Here is a 20,839-nt window from a genome sequence, read left to right as displayed (position 1 = left end):
CAGGGCATAGCCTTGGAGAGGAAATGAGTATTGTAGCTATAGCTGTATTTTTTATTTTTAAAGCTGGTAGGTGACTATTTTAAACAATATTTTTATATAGCATAGTCGGTTTTAAGGATTTCAAATATGTTCTATAATCTACTTCTAACAGGTGAGGCATTTTTCATAAATCATCTAATTGATATTCCATGGCTAAAAACTAAATGGAAATATAATTTGTAACCATGTCTGATGTCTGAAAAACTATTTTGCTGCATTCTATAAACTGAGATCTCCTATGTATGAGTTTCTGACACAGTCTCCAATTCTTGGTTTCCTTGCTTCTTCTTAGGTGTTACATAACTCTGACCCAGTCCCTCCACCTGACCATGAGTGGCGCTCCTGCAGGCCCAGCTGGAACAGGCAAAACCGAAACCACTAAAGACTTAGGACGGGCGCTTGGGGTGATGGTATATGTATTCAACTGCTCTGAACAGATGGATTATAAAGTAAGTGAAATGGCAAATTCACAATCTGCGCTCCCTAAAACATTCCTTCTCACAGTGTGGCCTCATCGCAATTTGTCTTGCAGTCTGTAGGAAATATTTATAAAGGTCTGGCGCAGACAGGAGCCTGGGGATGCTTTGATGAATTTAACAGAATTGCAGTGGAAGTTCTGTCAGTGGTTGCCGTACAAGTGAAAAGTATTCAAGATGCCATTCGCAACAAGAAAAAGAGGCAAGTCGCGCTTCTATCTAGAAATGATAACTTACATCAAATCAAAATGTAATCTTTTGCCAGGAACGCATTTCATGGCTTGTCCCTCTCCACCTGACAGATTTCTATTCCTCGGAGAAAACATCACATTGAAGCCATCAGTGGGAATATTTATCACGATGAATCCTGGCTATGCCGGCCGCACAGAACTGCCGGAGAATCTCAAGGCTCTTTTCAGGCAAGCAGCTGGAGCGCTATCGCCACCTACTGTTACTTATACTAGTTGCTTTTTTATCTTCAATACTAGGAACATAATTGTTTCCAGGAAAGGCACTGTAATTGCAAAAACAAAAAAGTCCTATTTTTTTATTTTATTTATCTATCTATGAGAGGTTCTTAAAGATGCTTGTGTTACAAAGTCACCTAATGTTGGTGGAACCTGCATAAGGAGCAGACAAATAAAGAAACGTTATCTCTATAGTAAAATCTATTTGATTGTTGTAATTACATTAAAACACCATATAATCTAAAAAAGCCTCAAAATAATAACTGCAAAAACCTCTAAAATACAGGCCTGCTGATGTGTCTCATACAGGCATACCTCACTTTTAAGTACACAATGGGGTTTATTTACTAAAGCTGGAAAGTGCAAAATCCAGCTCACTTCTGCATAGAAACCAATGAGCTTCTAACCCCAGATTGTTCAATTAAGCGTTGGTAATAAAATCTGGAAGCTCATTGGTTTCTATGCAGAAGTGAGCCTGATTTTGTACTTTCCAGCTTTAGTAAATAAACCCCATTGTTTACTTAAAAGTGGGGTATGTCTGTATATGGTCTAATACCTAGGCTGCCTGTGGTGGTAATTAGATAGTAAAAATATAGGGGGCGCTAGTATGTGATATTAGTAACTTACCCATTCCTGCACTCTGTATTCTAAACAATATTGCACAATAACCAGAGATTATGAGAATACACCATATGTGATTAATAAATAAAATGACTAAACACAGTATCCATACTTTAAACTGTTCATAATAATACAATTCTTCAATATGTGCCAAAATCTGACATTCAAAGCGGTCCTCATTTTCCAATGAGTGATCCAGTCACATGAGCACATTGGGTGTGAAGTAACACAGTACAGTGGAAGAGATATTGGCATATATTGAAGAATTTTATTGTTGTGGACACTGTGTTTAGTAGTTTTATTTATTAATCACATAAGGTTTATTCTCATCTCTGGTTATTGTGTAGTATTGTTTAGAATACAGGGTGCAGGATTGGGTAGGGTACTAATATCACATACTAGCACCCCCTATATATTTACTATTTACCATTTATAAAGTGTAAGATATCACTTTTGGGTGGCAGCTGGTTTGGTATTTATTGTAAGGGCTATTACGGTATTCTTTTTTATCCACCACGTAGTTGGGTGCAGGGGTTTGCACATTTACTGGTAATTGGATGCCTTGTTGGTTTTTTCCTATATTAAAATGTTAACTTGTCCTATAATCTGATCTAAAAAAAATGATTCTGGTCACAGTGTGAAACATCCTGCAGCCAGTGCAATCCCCTCTTCCCCCTGTATCTGGTCTTGTCATGTTCTTTCCTCCTTTTAGTTGTGAAAATACATGCTAACAAATTTATGTTGTGCCATTTTTTTCCAAGAACCTATATGTACTGTATTTTCAAAACTATTAATAATAATAATAATAATAATTTAGAGATAATAAATAAGACACCATATAACACTTTTCATAGCCACTCAATACTCTTCTCACCATGGATAGCTTTCTTCTAAGCCCCGAATGAAGTGTATGGGATGCCCCTGTCCCGAAGAAGTAGTGAGTAGCCACAAAATGCTTTACAAGGTGTTTTAATCTAACTAAAATGATAAAATAGATAATATTTTGTGCACAATATATTTTTAATTGTCTACTCCATATGCAATATCAACCAATACTAGGCACCTGTACAACATAAGCGTTTTCTGACTTTTTATTGCACATCTCTTATCCCACCAACCACTCCTGATACAGCCCACCCAAAGGGACTAAGGTCTGGTTCTCCCTGTGCATTGAGTATGACCATCCACCAAAAGAAAATCTGCATGGGGACAGAGATATTCTCCACATGCTTGATGACAGGTTGTATACCATTTTGATGGTTTACTGCAGCCTATCCAGAGGTAAGTAGAGGCAAATAATATTATGTCATTTGTGGCTATGTAAAGCAGAGAAACTACACAATATAAGGTTCCCCTATTTTTCTCCCACTCGCCATTTTTTCTGAGAATATCTATCTATCTGAAATTCATAAACAAATGTAACCAAAATATTGTGAATGAATGCAATATATGTATATTTACTTTTCATTCATTGATGTAAATTTATAACAAGACACTTTAAGGGTTGTTTTCTGGCACGCGGATGGCACAAGTATGAAACATGCGAGGCTGAACTATGCACCAAGCGGTACTCACATTCAGGGCCATATGTGTTCAGGGACTTATGCCTCAAACACAATTTAGGGCACCTTAAAAATGCAATTGTGCTGACTGTATCCCTCACTCTTCCAGGCTTTACCCTCACCATATATCACCTTGAAACCACTTCTTTTTAATGCTCCAACAGATGTCAAGCTCTGACATTGCATACAAAGCAGGCAGGGAAAAATAAAATGACAGCGACTCTAATTTGCTTGAAACTAGCAAAAAAAAGGGAAAGGTGCACGTTGGCAAGGCAATGTACAGGACGGTACACTGGGGGTCCCCAACACTTTAAGCTAGCCAAAAAAAAACGAATCTATGTCAACCATTCAGGTTAAAATAAAACAGAGGCTTTAGTTGCAAGTATTGCATGCATTAGTGACACTGCTGCATTAAGGCACCTCTGATAAGTGTGGCCCCTAACTAAACTATCAGTGTTTCTCAACTATGGGACATATATAGCAATGCACAAAGAGAAAGCAGACTCATCTGGGGCAGCCCTTTCCTCCTTAAAGGTACAGTAAAATAACCGAGGCCAGGAGGGAAGAGGAAAGTGCTGCCAGGAGAGCGAGTGGTAAGGTAAGAAAAACAGCTTTTGTAAGATGCCGTAGAAATCATTCTTGCACTGTTGCAGAAAGGGGGGAAGTTAGGGGTAGAAGTCCCACTGCATGGATCATTTTGTCAGCTTTAAAGTGTAAGTTCACTATTTCACAAAAAAGATAAAGATAAATTAAGACCCTACATCTTTACCTTAGTCCCCACGTACCTTTGTGGGTGGTTAGCTGTCACTGCCAACATAGCCGGGGATTTGAAAGCAACACTCTTCTTCCTCTTCTTTCCTTAGGGCTTCCAGGATGAAACAGAGTGATTTTGATTGGTCAGTTGAGATCGCTCTGATCTGTCCTGGAAGCCTAAGGAAAGAAGGGAAAGAAGAGTGGGCTTTTCAAATACCCAGACTGATGCACCGACTGCATGAGCAGTGACAGGTAATCACCCATGTAGGTCAGTGCAGTGGGGACCAGGGGATGTGTAGGGTGTGTGTTCACCTTTTCATTGTTTTGTGAAAAGGTGAATTTACACTTTAAGCTATTTTGTTACCTCAAGTGTTGACAGCTGTCATTGCAGTGATAATCTTCAGCAATGGCCCCCATGCATAAAATTCAGGCTGGAGTAGTTGAGAAGCAATAACTTTTGTGGGTTATTGCTTCAAAAAAAGCGTAGCACCTACAGTATAGTTGAGTACCAGCAGAGATAGGATTGTGGCACTTTGTGTTCAGTTAGGTAAAAGTTGTGAGTCCTTTTTTAAGTCGTTTTGTTTTTTGTAGCAGTGTATATGGTTTCCTGCTGGTGTAAGTAATTAGTACTACCGTATTTATCAGTGTATAACACACACCCAAATTTTAGGAGGGAAGTTTAAGGAAAAAAACTTTCATTTTAAATAAATAACTTTAAAGCAAAATTAGGGTCACAGCTCATCAATGCACCCTGCTCACTGCCCATCTGCAGCCATTCAATTGCCCAACAATGCACCCTGCTCAGTGCCCATCTGCAGCCATTCAATTGCCCAACAATGCAGCTTGTTCAGTGCCCATCTGCTATCTCTAAATTGCCCATCAATGCACCCTGCTCAGTGCCCATCTGCAGCCATTAAATTGCCCAACAATGCATCCTGCTCAGTGCCCATCTGCAGCTATTAAATTGCTGAACAATGCAGCCTGTTCAGTGCCCATCTGCAGCCTCACCTTTCCCATCATTGCAGCCTCGCCAGTGTTGGGTTACCCCTGCTGTTTCCAAGGGAAAAGGAGGAGCGAGCGCCTCTGAATTACACAGAGCCACAATCTCCTGTGTACCCAGTGCATCATCACTCACAGACACGCCTCCTGACCCTGCTCATATGATAGACAGAATAATGGCCCAATGCGGGGCCAGGTAGCGTGGCTGTCCGTGACGGAGCGCTCTGTACACAGGAGATCATGGCTCTATGTAATTCAGTCACGCTCGCTCCTCTTCCCTCAGAGACAGCAGGGATGGGTGTACAACACGCACCCATGATTTTCCCCTGATTTTAAAGTATGTTTTAAGTCCATAAAACGTGTTATGCTAAAATCATACATGAATATATTGAGCAGCATAGAATAGCAGAATTTCACATTATACTCATTGTGCCAATGTTAATGATTAAAAATAGAGCGATAATAATAATCATATAGCAATGAGAGATTCTCATCAAAAAAGTGGATGCTGTGGGTGTAGAACTTCCCCATTATATTTCTGTTATTAGAAGTGTACAGATGTAATCTTCCATATAATAAATGGCAGGTACAAATATGGAAGACAAAATCCAATTATGAGTCTTTACTTGTGTCACTGTTCTGTGAAAGCTGTCATTCAATGCTCAGAGAGAAGTGTAATTATAACAGAGGCAACAATATATTGACTCAGCACCTAACAGGCTGCACTTTACATTCCCATCACTAAAGACAGTTGGCAGAAGCTCATATTCAATATAACAAGTATAGAAAAAAAAGAAAGAGTAAAATATTTAGGGTCTTAATTCTTTTTCTTCAGTAAAAATGATTCAGTATTGATGTCTTTGGTATGTATCGTCTTATATAGGCCTTGTGCCATGGTGGTGCCAGACACGGAATTGATCTGTGAAATTATGCTGATCGCTGAAGGCTTCCTTGATGCCCGTCCACTGGCCAGAAAATTTATTACGCTGTACACGCTGTGCAAGGAGCTACTTTCTAAACAGGTACGTCTTCATACAGTGATCTACAGATTTCTTGTTGTTGTCATCCTTGTTTGTGAAGTTAATGTTGTCCTATGTTCTGCTATATGTATATAGTAAGATCCATCCGAGAAAAATGAGTTCTGGCCTTCACTTAAAAAATAAGCCATATTTAAAATGAGAAAATACTTATGCAGATAACTTCTTATATAAGAAATCTGAACATGTAAAGCTGAAGTTTAATCTGCTTATATTTTTCCTTCCCTGTATCTTTCTTCCCCCCTCATCAACATAATACCATTTTAGATAAGGGGTATTCACTGCGCTTAGGCTCTAAAAAGTAGCTGACATAAATTGCTGGTAACAATATAAACATGAAAAGAAAAAAATATGCAGTGCTAAAAGACAAATGAAACATAAAAGTTCAAAGGTGTCCCTGGACACTGCTAGGTAAACAGCACATGAGTTTATAAAAGGCCATATATCTTACCGGAGGTGTATAACCAGACAGAGGTGAATATTTATAAATCCTCCACCGAACACCAACACACCGGGCCTCTTACCCCAAAATATGGACCACTAGGTTATAGGTGTTCAAACAGGCACAATGATAATCCACAGGCTGGTCTCCTCTAAGGCAACGTGCAAATGGATCCTGTATATTCCTTAAGGATGGTATCAAACCAATATAAAAGTTTATTCCAAAAACAAGCATGTCATAAGGTAAAATGGACCGATGTTTCCAACCCAGAAGATGCCTGTGGTCCGCGCATTACACCAGATCCCAGGCTCCACCCTATGCGTTTTGTCCAATAGGAACGTCGTCAGGAGCGTGGCTGGCAATCAACGTGTAACTAGATCTTCATGTCTATATTCCTTTCACTGGTTCCCTGAACCATGAGATCAGCTGTACAGCTTTTCTCCTCCTGGCCGGCCAGCCGCCACTCTGCATTCATCTGTTCATTTTAGAATCCACTATCCGCCTTGCAGCTTTCACGGGTGAAGAGTCTGCAAAGGTCATTACCGACTTAAGGACCAGAAGATTTCCCCCTTAATGACCAGGCCATTTTTTGTGATACTTCACTGTGTCGCTTTAACTGACGCTGTACCCAAACAAAATATGAAAAAAAAAAAAAAAGAAATAAAAATGTCTTCATCCATTTAGGCCAATATGTATTCTTCTACATATTTTTGGTAAACAAAAATTGCAATAAGTGTATATTAAAAGTTATAGCGTCTACAAAATAGGGGATATATTTATGGTTTTTTATTATTATCATTTTTTTTACTAGTAATGGCGGTTATCAGAGATTTTTAGTAGGATTGCGGCAGACAGATCGGACACTTTTGACACTTTTTTGGGACCATTGACATCTATACAGCAATCAGAACTAAAAATAGCCACTGATTACTGTATAAATGTCACTGGCAGGGAAGGGGTTAACACTAGGGAGCAATCAAGGTTAAGTGTTCCCTAGGGAGGTGTTTCTAACTGTGGGGGCAGTGTACTGACTAGAGGATGAGAGAGATCGCTGTTCCAGATCACTAGGAACAGCAGATCTCTCTCTACTCTCCTGTCAGAATGGGGATCTGTCTGTTTACATTGACAGATCCCCAATCTGGCTCTCTGAGGAGCGATCGCAGGTGGCCGGCGGACATTGCGGCCACTGGCCAGACTCATTGGCTCCAGGGTCGTGCCGCCTATAGCCCTTAAAGTGCCCACCGTACAGCTACGGTGATTCACGCTGTATAGCATGAGAGGCTGGTCGGCAAGTAGTTAATGGTTGCATGGTTCAGGGAACCAGTCAAAGGAATATAGACATGTAGATCTAGTTAAACGTCGCCAGTCAAAGAAGATAATATTTTATAATATTTTAAATGAGAGGAAGTTTTGATTGCCAGCAACACCCCTAATGCTGATCTAATTAGACGAAAAGCGTAAGGTGGAGCCTGGGATCAGGTGTCACGTCGATACTCGCACACGGACCACGGCCATATTGTGGGTTGGAAACATCCATCCATTTTACCTTATGACACGCTTGTTTTATTCATTTTAAATGTGAGTGTTCTGATTTATCTGGAATAAACTTTTATACTGGTTTGATATACTGCACCATGAGGGGTTGTTTGCTGTTATTCTGTTATTTTTATGAATGAGTCCTGTGGATTTACCATTCTTGAAGTATATACAGGATCCATTTGCACATTGCCTTAGAGGAGAGGAGTACCATTTTAGTTACCAACCTTTTTTTAAACCCAGTAATATCATTGGTCCTCTGTGCTTTTCTATGCATGCAAGGAGATTGTGGGAAGTGGGAGGGGCTGGCAGGGTGCTGAAAATGTTACATAACCCTGTACTCCTCTCCAGAGCTCTCAGCCCTGATACCAGTGTTAATTTTGTCGCCTAAAATATTTCCATCTACTAAATTAATACTATTTTAGTAGACTAAAATATGACTAAAACTAAAACAATTGAGATGACTAAAATATGACTAAAACTAAAATAGCATTTTAGTAAAAAAGACTAAAATACGACTAAAACGAAAATGGCATTATAGTCAAAAGACTAAAATTAAATTGAAATTTGACATCAAAATTAACACTGCACTACCACATAAGAACATGTAGGGGGCATCTACTAAGCTGCTAAATGAAAAAAAAATTGAGAAGAAGGCTTTTCATCTTCTTTTTTTCTTAGTATTTAATGTTGGTAATATATTCAGGTAATATGTGCAATGGCATTACAGTGAATAGAGTTTACCGCTTTTTTGTTTGTTTGTTTTGTTTTTTATATTTTCAAGTTGTAGTTTTGCTTGTCAAAAAGCTTGTCATACGTTTGTCTGTTTAGGAAACTTGGTTTTATTTATAAAGACGTTCTATATCACAACTGTTAAGTGTTTGTAGTGCATGTTCAAACCTTAAAGCGGGAGTAAACCTGCTGACTTTTTTTTTTTTTAACAGACCTGTAAGGCAAAAGGCATAATGAGCTAGTATGCGCACCGCATACTAGCTCATAATGAAATACTTACCTTAGAACAAGGCCCCAACATCTCACCCGATCCATGCTGAGGAAGGTGACGTTCTCTCGGCATGTCTTCCGGGTATCGCGGCTATCGGGTATCGCGGCTCCGGAGATTTCTTGGCGGCAGGATCCAGCGTATGCCAGGCTTTCAGCCGAGAATCCCCTGTGCGCATGCGCCGCTGCAGTCAGCAGCTCATTGTGAGGGGAATATCTCCTAAACCATACAGGTTTAGGATATATTTTTTTTTACCTACAGGTAAGCCTTATTATAGGCTTACCTGTAGGTAAAAGTTAAAAAAAATACTATACAACCGCTTTAATACTAAGGATGGGTGAATGGTTCGGACCAAGCATGAGTTTGGGCCTAAACATTGGCTGTTTGGAAGTTCTTCGAACAACCAAATTATCAGGTCGTTCGACCATTTGTTCGGCCCGCTGAACGACCACAATGCACTGCACCGCTACACAGTGCATTGAAAACCCTGATTGGCTGAAGCAATGAAAGCTTCATCCAGTCACGACAGAGAGCACTGTCAGAGCCATGACTGGATGCTGTCATGATGACTGTGTCCAATCATGGCTCATTGCTCTTAATCCCACCCACACTATAAAAGTATTCTTTCTATAGCGGCCATTTGTAGTGTGATAGCGGCACGGAGAGAGATTGAACAGGGCTCTGTTCAGTGCTTCTAGACAGTTAGTGTTCTATAGTGTGCTATTCTGATTCTATTGTCAGTAGAATATCAGTTTAGTGTGCATCTAGGGATAGTTCAGTGTGAGTGTTGTGCGACCATTAATTTTTACATTAGTGTGAATGCAGGGAAAGTTCAATCAGTGTGAGTGTAGTGACCAGTTTAACAGTTTTTTTTTCTGTGTGTTACTGCAAGTTTAACTCCACATATTTCATTGCGTTACTGCAAGTTTAATGCCATATAGTTCTGTGCGTTACTGCAAGTGTAACGCTGTATATTTAATTGTGTTACTGCAAGTTAAACGCCATATATTTCTGTGCATTACTGCAAGTTTAATGCCGTATAGTTCTGTGCGTTACTGCAATATTATAGTGTGTCTGCGTCATAAATACTCAAATTAAAGTGCACCAAACACCACTTTCCATTGATTAAAGTGCACCCACGTACACATTTACACATCTTTATTACATTTTTGTTAATAAGCACCCCCCCACTCCCCCAATCATGTCTGGGAGGACAACAAGGAGAGGCAGAAGTTCCCATGGCACTGTAAGGGGGCCGGCAGCGTATGTGTCTACAGGCAAAGGTGGACGTGGTTGGTCCTTAGGCAGGGCATCATTTCATCTGTTTAGTGATGTTGCCCATGCTATCCAGCCACAGCATGCAGAGGAGGTGGTGGACTGGCTTACTAAACCTTCCTCATCCTCCATCACCCAAGCAGAGACTAGTGCAGTCCCCTGTAGCTGCCAGAGTGGCAAAACCTGCCTCCTTGTCCACAGCTATTTCTGCCATAGCCCCAGCATCAGGCATGGAGCAGTCGGTGGAGTTATTTGAACACAGCATCAGCCATTTGCTCCTTGATGATGCACAGTCATTACTCGATTTAGATGTTAGTTCTGACTCTGAGGTTGGTGAAGGCAGGAGCATGAGCCAACAGAGAGGGGAGAACACTGGTACACAAATCGGCAGTCATGTTCTTCCAGCCGCAGTGTATTGCCAAGTTGTCTCCAGTGGTAATGAGGATGGAGGAGATGATGAGGTCACCGACTCGACTTTGGTGCCGTATAGAGCAGAGGAGGAAAGTGAGGGTGAGGCACAACCCCAACGAGGAATCATGGAAAAGTAGAGAGCAGCCATGCTCTCCCATCACATTGTGGAGCTGTTCTATCCCGGCCCACTTCCCACAGCTCAGCTGTCTGTGCCTTTTTTAGTACATGTGCAGCTGTCGCACTGTTGCGCACAGTGTCTGCTACCCCTCTCTGCCAATCCCTCCATTGGCTGCCACTTGCCCAACTAATTAAATTCAAAATACTAACAGTAACTTACAAAGCCATCCACAACTCTACCCCCAGCTACATCACTAGCCTAGTCTCAAAATACCAACCTAATCGCCCTCTTCATTCCTCCCAAGATCTCCTGCTCTTTAGCTCCCTCCTCACCTCCTCCCATATCCACCTCCAGGACTTCTCCCGAGCCTTGCCCATCCTCTGGATTTCGCTACCCCAATCTGTCAGACTGTCTCCAAATTTATCCCTGAAAACTTTCCTCTTCAGAGAAGCCTATCCTGCCTCCATCTAACAACTGCACTATTTTCTCCATTAGCTCATCCCCCACAGCTTTTACCCTTTTGTATAACTTGACCTTCCCTCCTAGATTGTAAGCTCTAACGAGCAGGGCCCTCTGATTTCCCCCTGTATCAAATTGTATTGAATTGTATTGTAATGTCTGCCCTAATGTTGTAAAGCGCTGCGTAAATTGTCAGTGCTATATAAATCCTGTATAATAATAATAATATTTGCAAACTTTGTCTCAAGCACATCAAACGTGGCAAAAACACCAACCATTTTGGTACCACATGCTTGACAAGGAATTTAACCTCCCACCACTTAGCCTGTTGGTAACCTAAAAGACACACAAAAGGGGCACAAATCTGTTCCTCCTCCTTACTTACCTCAGTCTGTCCCTGCTATACCTCATGACCTCTCAGCAGCCTCCACTGACAGGGATGATGGTATAGCGCAGGATGTCCCAGGTCCTTTCAGCACATGTCCCCGCAGCACGCAACCAGTTGTAGATTATATCCGGCAAATGTCTCTGCCCCATCTCCTGCAGCGGGAAAAAAAAATACAGTCTCTGCCCCCCACATGCCCAGAGTCTAAATGCAAGCTTGTCAAAGCTGCTGGCTCTACAACTTCTGCCTTTCCGCCTGGTGGATTCTGCCCCCTTCCCTGAATTTGCAAAATGTGCTGTACCACAATGGCAGGTTCCCAGACACTATTTTGTTTCATGTAAGGTCATTCTATCTCTCTACCATAACATGGAAGGCAATGTTGTGGCATTGTTGGGCAAGGTCGTCAGCCGCAAAGTCCATGTTACTGCTGCCACGTGGTACAGCATCGGCAGGCACAATATATTTTGTTCACAACACACTGGGTAACTCTGCTTGCAACTCGAAAGGATGCAGCACAGGGCTCAATGCTGCAGCTTGTTGTGCCCCCATGTCTCCATACAGCTGGTGATGATGCCATATTCGTCAGCTCTACCCCCTCCTCCTCCTCTTCTGAAATGTCCTATTAACCTCAAGTACCCCCTAAGCGTTCAATAGGGCTATTTAATGAGTCAGGCTAAAAGGTGTCCTGCGGTGCTTCAGCTGGTGTGAAGACAGTCAGCATCAAGTAAAGAACATATGGCACAACAGTGACATTATGAAGAACTGAACATCTCTCCAAAATTGATGAAAAGAAGAAAAGAAAACTGGCCAGGGAGGCTGCCAATAGGCCTACAGCAACATTAAAGGAGCTGCAGGAATATGTGGCAAGTACTGGCTGTGTGGTAAATGTGACAACAATCTCCTGTATTCTTCATATGTCTTGGCTATGGGGTAGAGTGGAAAGACAAAAGCCTTTTCTTACGATGAAAACCATCCAAGCCGTGCTAAACTTTCCAAAAACACATCTAAAGTCTCTGAAAAGCATGTGGGAAAATGTGTTATGGTCTGATGAAATCAAGGTTGAACTTTTTGCCTATAATTCCAAAAGATATGTTTGGCGCAAAAACATCACTGCACACCAAAATAACACCATACCCACAGTGAAGCATGGTGGCGGCAGCATCATGCTTTGGGGCTGTTTTTCTCAGCTGGAACAGGGGCCTTAGTCAAGGTAGAAGGAAATATGAACAGTTTCAAATACCAGTCAATATTGGCACAAAACCTTCAGGTTTCTGCTAGAAAGCTGAACATGAAGAGGAACTTCATCTTTCAGCATGACAAAGACCCAAAGCATACATCCCAATCCACAAACAAATGGCTGCACCAGAAGAAGATTAAAGTTTTGGAATGGCCCATTCATAGTCCAGACCTGAATCCGACTGAAAATCTGTGAGGTGATCTAAAAATGGCTGTGCACAGGAGATGCCCTCGCAATCTGACAGATTTGGAGTGTTTTTGCAAAGAAGAGTAGGCAGATATTGCCAAGTCAAGATGTGCCATGCTGAGACTCATACCGCAAAAGACTGAGTGCTGTAATAAAATCAAAAGGTGCTTCAACAAAGTATTAGTTTAAGGGTGTGCACACTTATGCAACCATATTATGTTATTTTTTTATTTTTACTTCCCTCCACTGAAAAGATTTCAGTTTTTGTTTTTAACTGAGTTGTACAGTTTATAGGTCACATTAAAGGTGAAAAAAGTTCTGAAATTATATATATTTGTCTCATTTATTTACATGAGAAGAAACCTGACATTTTAACGGAGGTGTGTAGACTTTATTTTCACTGTACATGGCAAATGAGGTTTAATGTAGAAACATTTTAAATAATGAATTTGGGTGGAAAAATATGAATGCAATCTACTTACTAGGGGGTGAACCTCTGGGGGAATCTAGGATGGAAAAGGACCTGGGGGGTCTTAGTAGATGATAGGCTCAGCAATGGCATGCAATGACAAGCTGCTGCAAGCAAAGCGAACAGAATATTGGCATGCATTAAAAAGGGGATTAACTGCAGAACTGAGATAAAACAATAATTCTCCCACTCTACAAGACTCTGGTCCGGCCTCACCTGGCGTATGCCATCCAGGAAGGATGTGCTTGAACTGGAGAGAGTCCAGAGAAGGGCAACAAAGCTATTAAAGGGACTGGAGGACCTTGGTTATGAGGAAAGACTGTGATCACTGAACTTTTTCTCTCTGGAGTAGAGACGCTTGAGAGGGGATATGATTTCAATGTACAAATACCATACTGGTGACCCCACAATAGGGATAAAACTTCTTTGCGAAAAGGAATTTAAAAAGACACGCGGACATTCACCAAAAATTAGAAGAGACGCGGTTTAACCTCTAAACTGTGTAGAGGATTCCTTACTGTAAGAGCGGAAAGGATGTGGAATACACTTCCACATGCGGTGGTTTCAGCAGGGAGCATCGATAAAAAAAACTATTAGGCACCTAAACGACAACAACATACAGGGATATACAATTTAATACTGACATAAAAGCACGCAAAGAGGTTGGACTTGATGGTCTTTTTTCAACCTCACCAACTATGTAACTATATGTAATTATTGCTGCAGCAGCTTCTATACACAGAACAGATGTGGCACTTTACAAGTGGAATAAGGGGACCCCCCCCCCCCCCCCCGGCATTTTGAAAGGAATTTTTAATTTTTATACTTTTACTTTAAAGCATCAATAAATCACTGCTCATTTAAAAATTACGTTTTATACAAACTTTTTTTTTCATTGATACATGTCCCCCAGGGCAGTACCTGGACCCCCATAATCATTGTATGCCCAATTACTTGCAAAATGGGCACTTTCGATTTTTCACGTTCGGGTCCCATAGACTTCAATGGGGTTCGTTTCCCGATTTTGGAAAGTTCTGGTGCAAATTGAACAGGGGGTCGTTCTGCCCTTCCCTACCTAATACCATAAATAATATATTATTCGTTTTTTACTCCAAGAGTATATAATGAGGTTAGCAATTCTAAAGAAATGCTTAAATAATGCATTCAAATTTAACTAAAGCCATTCGATTTTAGATGACTAAAATGTACTGGAGATTTTAGATTTAGATTTTTAAAATACGACTCAACCTTAAACAATTCAGATGACTAAAATACGACTAAAACTAACATGGCATTTAAATCCAAAGACTATAACTAAAACTAAATTGAATTTTGATGTCAAAATGAACACTGCCTGATAAAAGCAGCGAGCTGGCTCTTGCGAGGAATTATGCAAATGCCAAAATGTTTTGATAGATGTATGTCTGTCTTGGAGGCATGTGTCTTCCTAGGCAGACAGTATTTGCATGCAGACCACTCTAGTTATCATCCACATGTAATGCTGAACCTATATTACTGAAAGAACTAAAATCCAATGAATGAAAAAGGAAGGAAACCAAATCTCCGTCGCTTGTGAGAAATAAGTGCGGCCACATGCAGTCAGAAATTCATCAACTGAATCAACTTCCACACAGGCTGTGCTGCCGATCATAGCAGGCCGGGGGAACTCAAATGGAAAACTGTTAGATAAGGTACAGAGAGCTCACCGACCTAGCGCACTACCTTTTGAAATGTTTAATAAAACAATGTATATAAGTATATACTCACAAACAGTGGTATAAATCAAGCATAACTGATTTATACCATTTATACAGCCGGGTCCATGGAAGTCCCAAAAGTGAGATATCAGTACAGAGCGTTAACAGCATTAAGCCGCGTCAAGCGTTTTTAAGCTGTAGTAATTCTATTTGAGAGTGAAAGATAGAAGAGGACAGAGAAATGTTGCTAAATTGTAATACTGCTAAACGTGCACTAACAACAATGCAATGCAGACAGGTGCTAGACTAAATACGACTAAAACTAAAACAATTGCAGAAGATTAAAATGGGACTAAAACTAAAATGTCATTTTAGTCCTAAGACCAAGACTAAAACTAAATCAAAATTTGTTGCCAAAATTAACACTGGTAGCCCAGATCGGATGCAGGTGGGTGTAAATTGACATTTGGGTCTGCCTAAAAAATGGACAGGTGGACCCAATCGGTCCGCTGGTGTGAAAGGGGCCCAAGTCACAGTTCCAGCCCCCAGATAAGAACCACTGATCATTGGTCAGTGCTTCCATAAGATCACATACTAATTACACAGCAGTTATTAATAGGTCTAACCTGGCTGACCTTTTGGTGCTGTGCCGACACTGGATCCGCCACTATTGAAGAATACCAGGGAGCTCCACATGGTTCTGTGTGTGTAGATCCTTCCCGGAGCTGTTATCCCCTCTTCACTGTACTGTACATTCCAAGTAGCGAGAGAGTGTCAGGCGTAACCATCCACACTGGATGTAAACACAATACACTCAGTCTGCCTCTGCTCTGGTGCCAAACCCCTGTTCTTGGCCGCCGGATTTCAGGATTCTGCCCGGGGAAGGCTCAGTCCGGGATATCGGTCTGATTTCTGTGAATGTCCCGCCAATTCAGCACTGTTGTCAACTATGCATGCTGAATGATCGACTCCCTGTCTTCACTTGAAACAAGAAAAAACCCTAAATGGGACACACCAACACATGAAATAAGACTAATAAAATGTAATTTTATTAATATAATAATTAATAATATGATGTATATAATAATATATACATCATATAAGATGCAGATGCAGCTGGATGCCAAGACAAGGTCTCTAACGACCCACGCCCAGAAAGTAATTCACCCCTCCACAGAGTATACAGGCCGGTGTAAATTACAGGTTAAGAATCCACCCCTCTGTTGGCAATAAATGAAAATATGGGTATTAGTCCAAATGACTGAGACACATTAATAGCCCCTTCAGCCCTCCATAAAATGAGAGTGAAGAGAATAAAAGGGGGTGGTATATAACCTAATCCCCCCTGTATGTATGGAGAGCAGTGGGACAACTTCAACATCAGATCCTATCCTATAGGGGCCCATATACAGTGGGGATCGAAAGTTTGGGCACCCCAGGTAAAAATGTGTATTAATGTGCATAACGAAGCCAAGGAAAGATGGAAAAATCTCCAAATGGCATCAAATTACAGATTAGACATTCTTATAATATGTCAAAAAAAGTTAGATTTTATTTCCATCATTTACACTTTCAAAATTACAGAAAACAAAAAAATGGCATCTACAAAAGTTTGGGCACCCTGCAGAATTTATAGCATGCACTGCCCCCTTTGCAAAGCTGAGACCTGCCAGTGTCATGGATTGTTCTCAATCATCGTCTGGGAAGACCAGGTGATGTCAATCTCAAAGGTTTTAAATGGCCAGACTCATCTGACCTTGCCCCAACAATCAGCACCATGGGTTCTTCTAAGCAGTTGTCTAGAAAACTGAAACTGAAAATAGTTGACGCTCACAAAGCTGGAGAAGGCTATAAGAAGATAGCAAAGCATTTTCAGATGTCAATATCCTCTGTTCGGAATGTAATTAAGAAATGGAGGTCATCAGGAACAGTGGAAGTTAAAGCAAGATCTGGAAGACCAAGAAAAATATCAGACAGAATAGCTAACAGGATTGTGAGAAAAGCAATTCAAAACCCACGTTTGACCGAACGATCCCTCCAAAAAGATCTGGCAGACACTGGAGTTGCGGTACACTATTCCACTATAAAGAGATACTTGTACAAATATGGTCTTCATGAAAGATTCATCAGAAGAAAACCTCTTCTACGTCCTCACCACAAAAATCAGCGTTTGAACTTTGCAAATGAACATATAGACAAGCCTGAGGCATTTTGGAAACAAGTTCTGTGGAACGATGAGGTTAAAATAGAACTTTTTGGCCGGAATGAGCAAAGGTACGTTTGGAGAAGAAAGGGCACAGAATTTAATGAAAAGAACCTCTGTCCAACTGTTAAGCATGGGGGTGGATCAATCATGCTTTGGGGTTGTATTGCAGCCAGTGGCACAGGGAACATTTCACGAGTAGAATGAAAAATGGATTCAATAAAATTTCAGCAAATTTTGGATGGTAACTTGATGCCATCTGTGAAAAAGCTGAAGTTAAAGAGATGATGGCTTCTACAAATGGATAATGATCCTAAACACACCTTAAAATCCATGGGGGATTACATCAAGAGGCATAAACTGAAGGTTTTGCCATGGCCTTCACAATCTTCTGACCTCAACATTATTGAAACTCTATGGATAGACCTTAAAAGAGCAGTATGTGACAGACAGCCCAGAAATCTCAAAGAACTGGAACACTTTTGTAAGGGAGAATGGACAAAGATACCTCAAACAATAATTGAAAGACTCTTGGCTGGCTACAAAAAGCATTTACAAGCTGTGATACTTGCCAAAGGGGGCAGTACAAGATATTAACTCTGCAGGGTGCCCAAACTTTTGCAGACGCCATTTTGTTGTTTTCTGTCATTTTTTAAAAGTGTAAATGATGGAAATAAAATCTAACTTTTTTTTACATATTATAAGAATGTCTAATCTCTAATTTAATGCCATTTGGAGATTTTTCCATCTTTCCTTGGCTTCCTTATACACATTAATACACATTTTTACCTGGGGTGCCCAAACTTTCGATCCCCACTGTATATGGACCCTTCCAAACGGAACTCAAGTATCAAAACAAATGTGGAAAATCAGTGCACTTACCACTAAAGGTGTGTGTGTGTGTGGGGGGGGGGTGTATAAGCTAAAGCCAATGTAGATCCGAGCCTCAAATGTGGCCCCCAGGAGGTCCCCTGTTTTTTGTATCTCTTGCTGGAAACACCTACACCACACCAAATCAAATGAGAGCTACAGTCAATTTCAACTAGCAAACATAGTTCCAAGCTCACTTCCTGTAGTTTGCTTGCCAGAAAGGAGGTCCCAGGAAGCGTCACGCCTTGATCAGATGCAGCCCACTGTTGCACTGAATCGAAGGGGTTTAAATCTCTTGCAGCACCCACACCTGTGCCATGCAATGATGCAGCTGTGTGCACGCCTATTAGCCCTCACATCCACATATGCACCATGCATATGCGCACTCGCACTCATGCATGCGACAGAGGGCCCCACAGTATTTACTATGGCACACACATAAGTGCACCTATGTAATAGCCCGGCGCATGCACACAACCAAAAGACAATCACCCATATTTAGCTCAAGAGTAAGCACTACATATTCATAGTCATGATAAAGAGGGGACAGACCAAACTTAACCCATCTAAAAACCGGGAGCCACTGCAAATATAGAACATGAAACCCCTGTTAAAAATAACATAGAGGCTATAAGACCCAGGGCAAACAAGGGCATGTTGTATAAGGCAACCAGCGCCATCTAGTGTGCAAATCAAATAAGGCAAGATATCCCTTTCTATTTAACCACTTCAATACCGGGCACTTAAACACCTTCCTGCCCAGACCAATTTTGAGCTTTCAGCGCTGTCGCACTTTGAATGACAATTGCGCGGTCATGCTACACTGTACCCAAATGAAATTTTTATCATTTTTTTCCCACAAATAGAGCTTTCTTTTGGTGGTATTTGATCACCTCTGCGGTTTTTATTTTTTGCTAAACAAATAAAAAAATACCGAAAATTTTGAAAAAAATTGTTTTTTTTGTTTCTGTTTCAGTTTCAAAACTTTGTAAATAAGTAAATTTTCTCCTTGACTGATGGGCACTGATGGGGATACACTGATGGGCAATGATAAGGCGGCACTGATGGGCACCGATGAGGTGGCACCAATGAAGTGGCACTGATGAGGGGGCATTGATGGACACTGATATGTGGCACTGATAGGCAGCACTGATGGGCACTGATAGGCGGCACTGATGGGTGGCACTGATGGGCGACACGGATGGGCACTGATAGGTGGCACAAATTGGCACTGATAGCTGGCATGGATGGGCATGGATAGGCGGCACAGGTGGGCATGGATAGGCGGCACAGGTGGGCATGGGTAGTTGGCACAGGTGGGCATGGATAGGCGGCACAGGTGGGCATGGATGGGCACTGATTGGTGGCATGGATGGGCACTGATAGGCGGCATGGATGGGAACTGATAGGTGGCATTGTATTATAATATACTGTACTAATGGATGCCAATCAGTGCCAAACAATAATGCATGCCAATCATGCCCATTGTGGGCACTGATGCCCATTGTGGGCACTGATTGGCATCCATTATGGGCACTGATTGGCATCCATTGTGGCACTGACTGGAATCCCTGGTGGTCTAGGGTGGCATACCTTATCCTGGGCATCCCTGGTGGTCTGGTGGCGTCCCTGGTGGTCCAGTGTGGGCATCCTCAGGGGGGCTGTGCTGATAATCGATCAGCACAGGCCCCCCCTGTCAGAGGAGCAGCCGATCGGCTCTCCTCTACTCGCGTCTGACAGACGTGAGTGAGGAAAAGCTGATCACCGTCTCTTCCTATTTACACTGTGATCAGCCGTGATTGGACACGGCTGATCACGTGGTAAAGAGTCTCCGTCGGAGACTCTTTACCGAGATCGTAGTTGCAGGGTGTCAGACTGACACCCCGCAACAACGATCGCCGCGATGCGATCCTGAGCACGTCATATGACGTCCGATCAGGATTATGAAACCACTTTGCCACCGTCATTTTGTAATAGGGTGGACGGCAAGTGGTTAACTTTCAATGGGAGTAACAGTCTCCAAGTGCCTGTCTTCACTTTGCAGCAGGGCAGCCACTCAACACCAGACCCGGAAACCGCACCAGTTACTGTAGAAGTGGTGCCTGCACAGTTATATTAATTAAAGCAGTATGAAACCCAAAAGCAAGCATTTCTTATATTGCAGCTTACCAATTCTTAGATGTGATGGCTGCATAAGCTTTATTTTTTTTAGGCTTGCTTTCTTCTCTTTTCATTTGGTGATCCAGCCAGTAAGTCTGTTGTTTTTCAAAAGAATAAATGCTCTTCCAGATGTATCTGTTTACAGAGATGAGACAAACCATTTAACACTGCCAGGGGTGCTCAGAATGATCAACTTGTATTTATTCATGTAAAACCTTTATCTTAAAAGGAAAACACATCATGTTTTTGATAACTGATTATAAAGTGTTAGCTGGAGTTTGGCTTCACTTTGTCAGTGTATCTAAATCTACTGTACATTTACCACTCCCCTCCCTCTAGACTGACAATACTGCTGTCTGCTGTGTCTCCTCTTCTCATTCATCCAGAGTGGGGTCACTCTGATACAGGGCGTGTAGTGTTACTGGTCAGATTACCAG

The 20,839-nt window shown here is 41.5% G+C and overlaps 1 protein-coding gene across 1 annotated transcript in view; it reads left to right on the top strand.

The window, feature by feature from the left end:
• The window catches only part of DNAH11 (dynein axonemal heavy chain 11), a 404,290-nt gene that overhangs the window by 156,766 nt on the left and 226,685 nt on the right, over positions 1–20,839 (top strand). The window contains exons 34-37 of the mRNA XM_077491239.1: positions 332–488; positions 572–717; positions 818–934; positions 5,801–5,939. Of these exons, the coding sequence (XP_077347365.1) occupies positions 332–488; positions 572–717; positions 818–934; positions 5,801–5,939 (559 nt within the window). The remainder of the gene's footprint in view (positions 1–331; positions 489–571; positions 718–817; positions 935–5,800; positions 5,940–20,839) is intronic.

This window comes from Lithobates pipiens, unplaced genomic scaffold (genome assembly GCF_037356315.1).
Source record: "Lithobates pipiens isolate NorthernLeopardFrog02 unplaced genomic scaffold, aLitPip1_a1.2 Scaffold_19, whole genome shotgun sequence".
Taxonomy (NCBI): Eukaryota; Metazoa; Chordata; class Amphibia; order Anura; family Ranidae; genus Lithobates; species Lithobates pipiens.
Note: the sequence above shows the minus strand (reverse complement) of the source record. Positions and strands in the feature narration are given on the sequence as shown.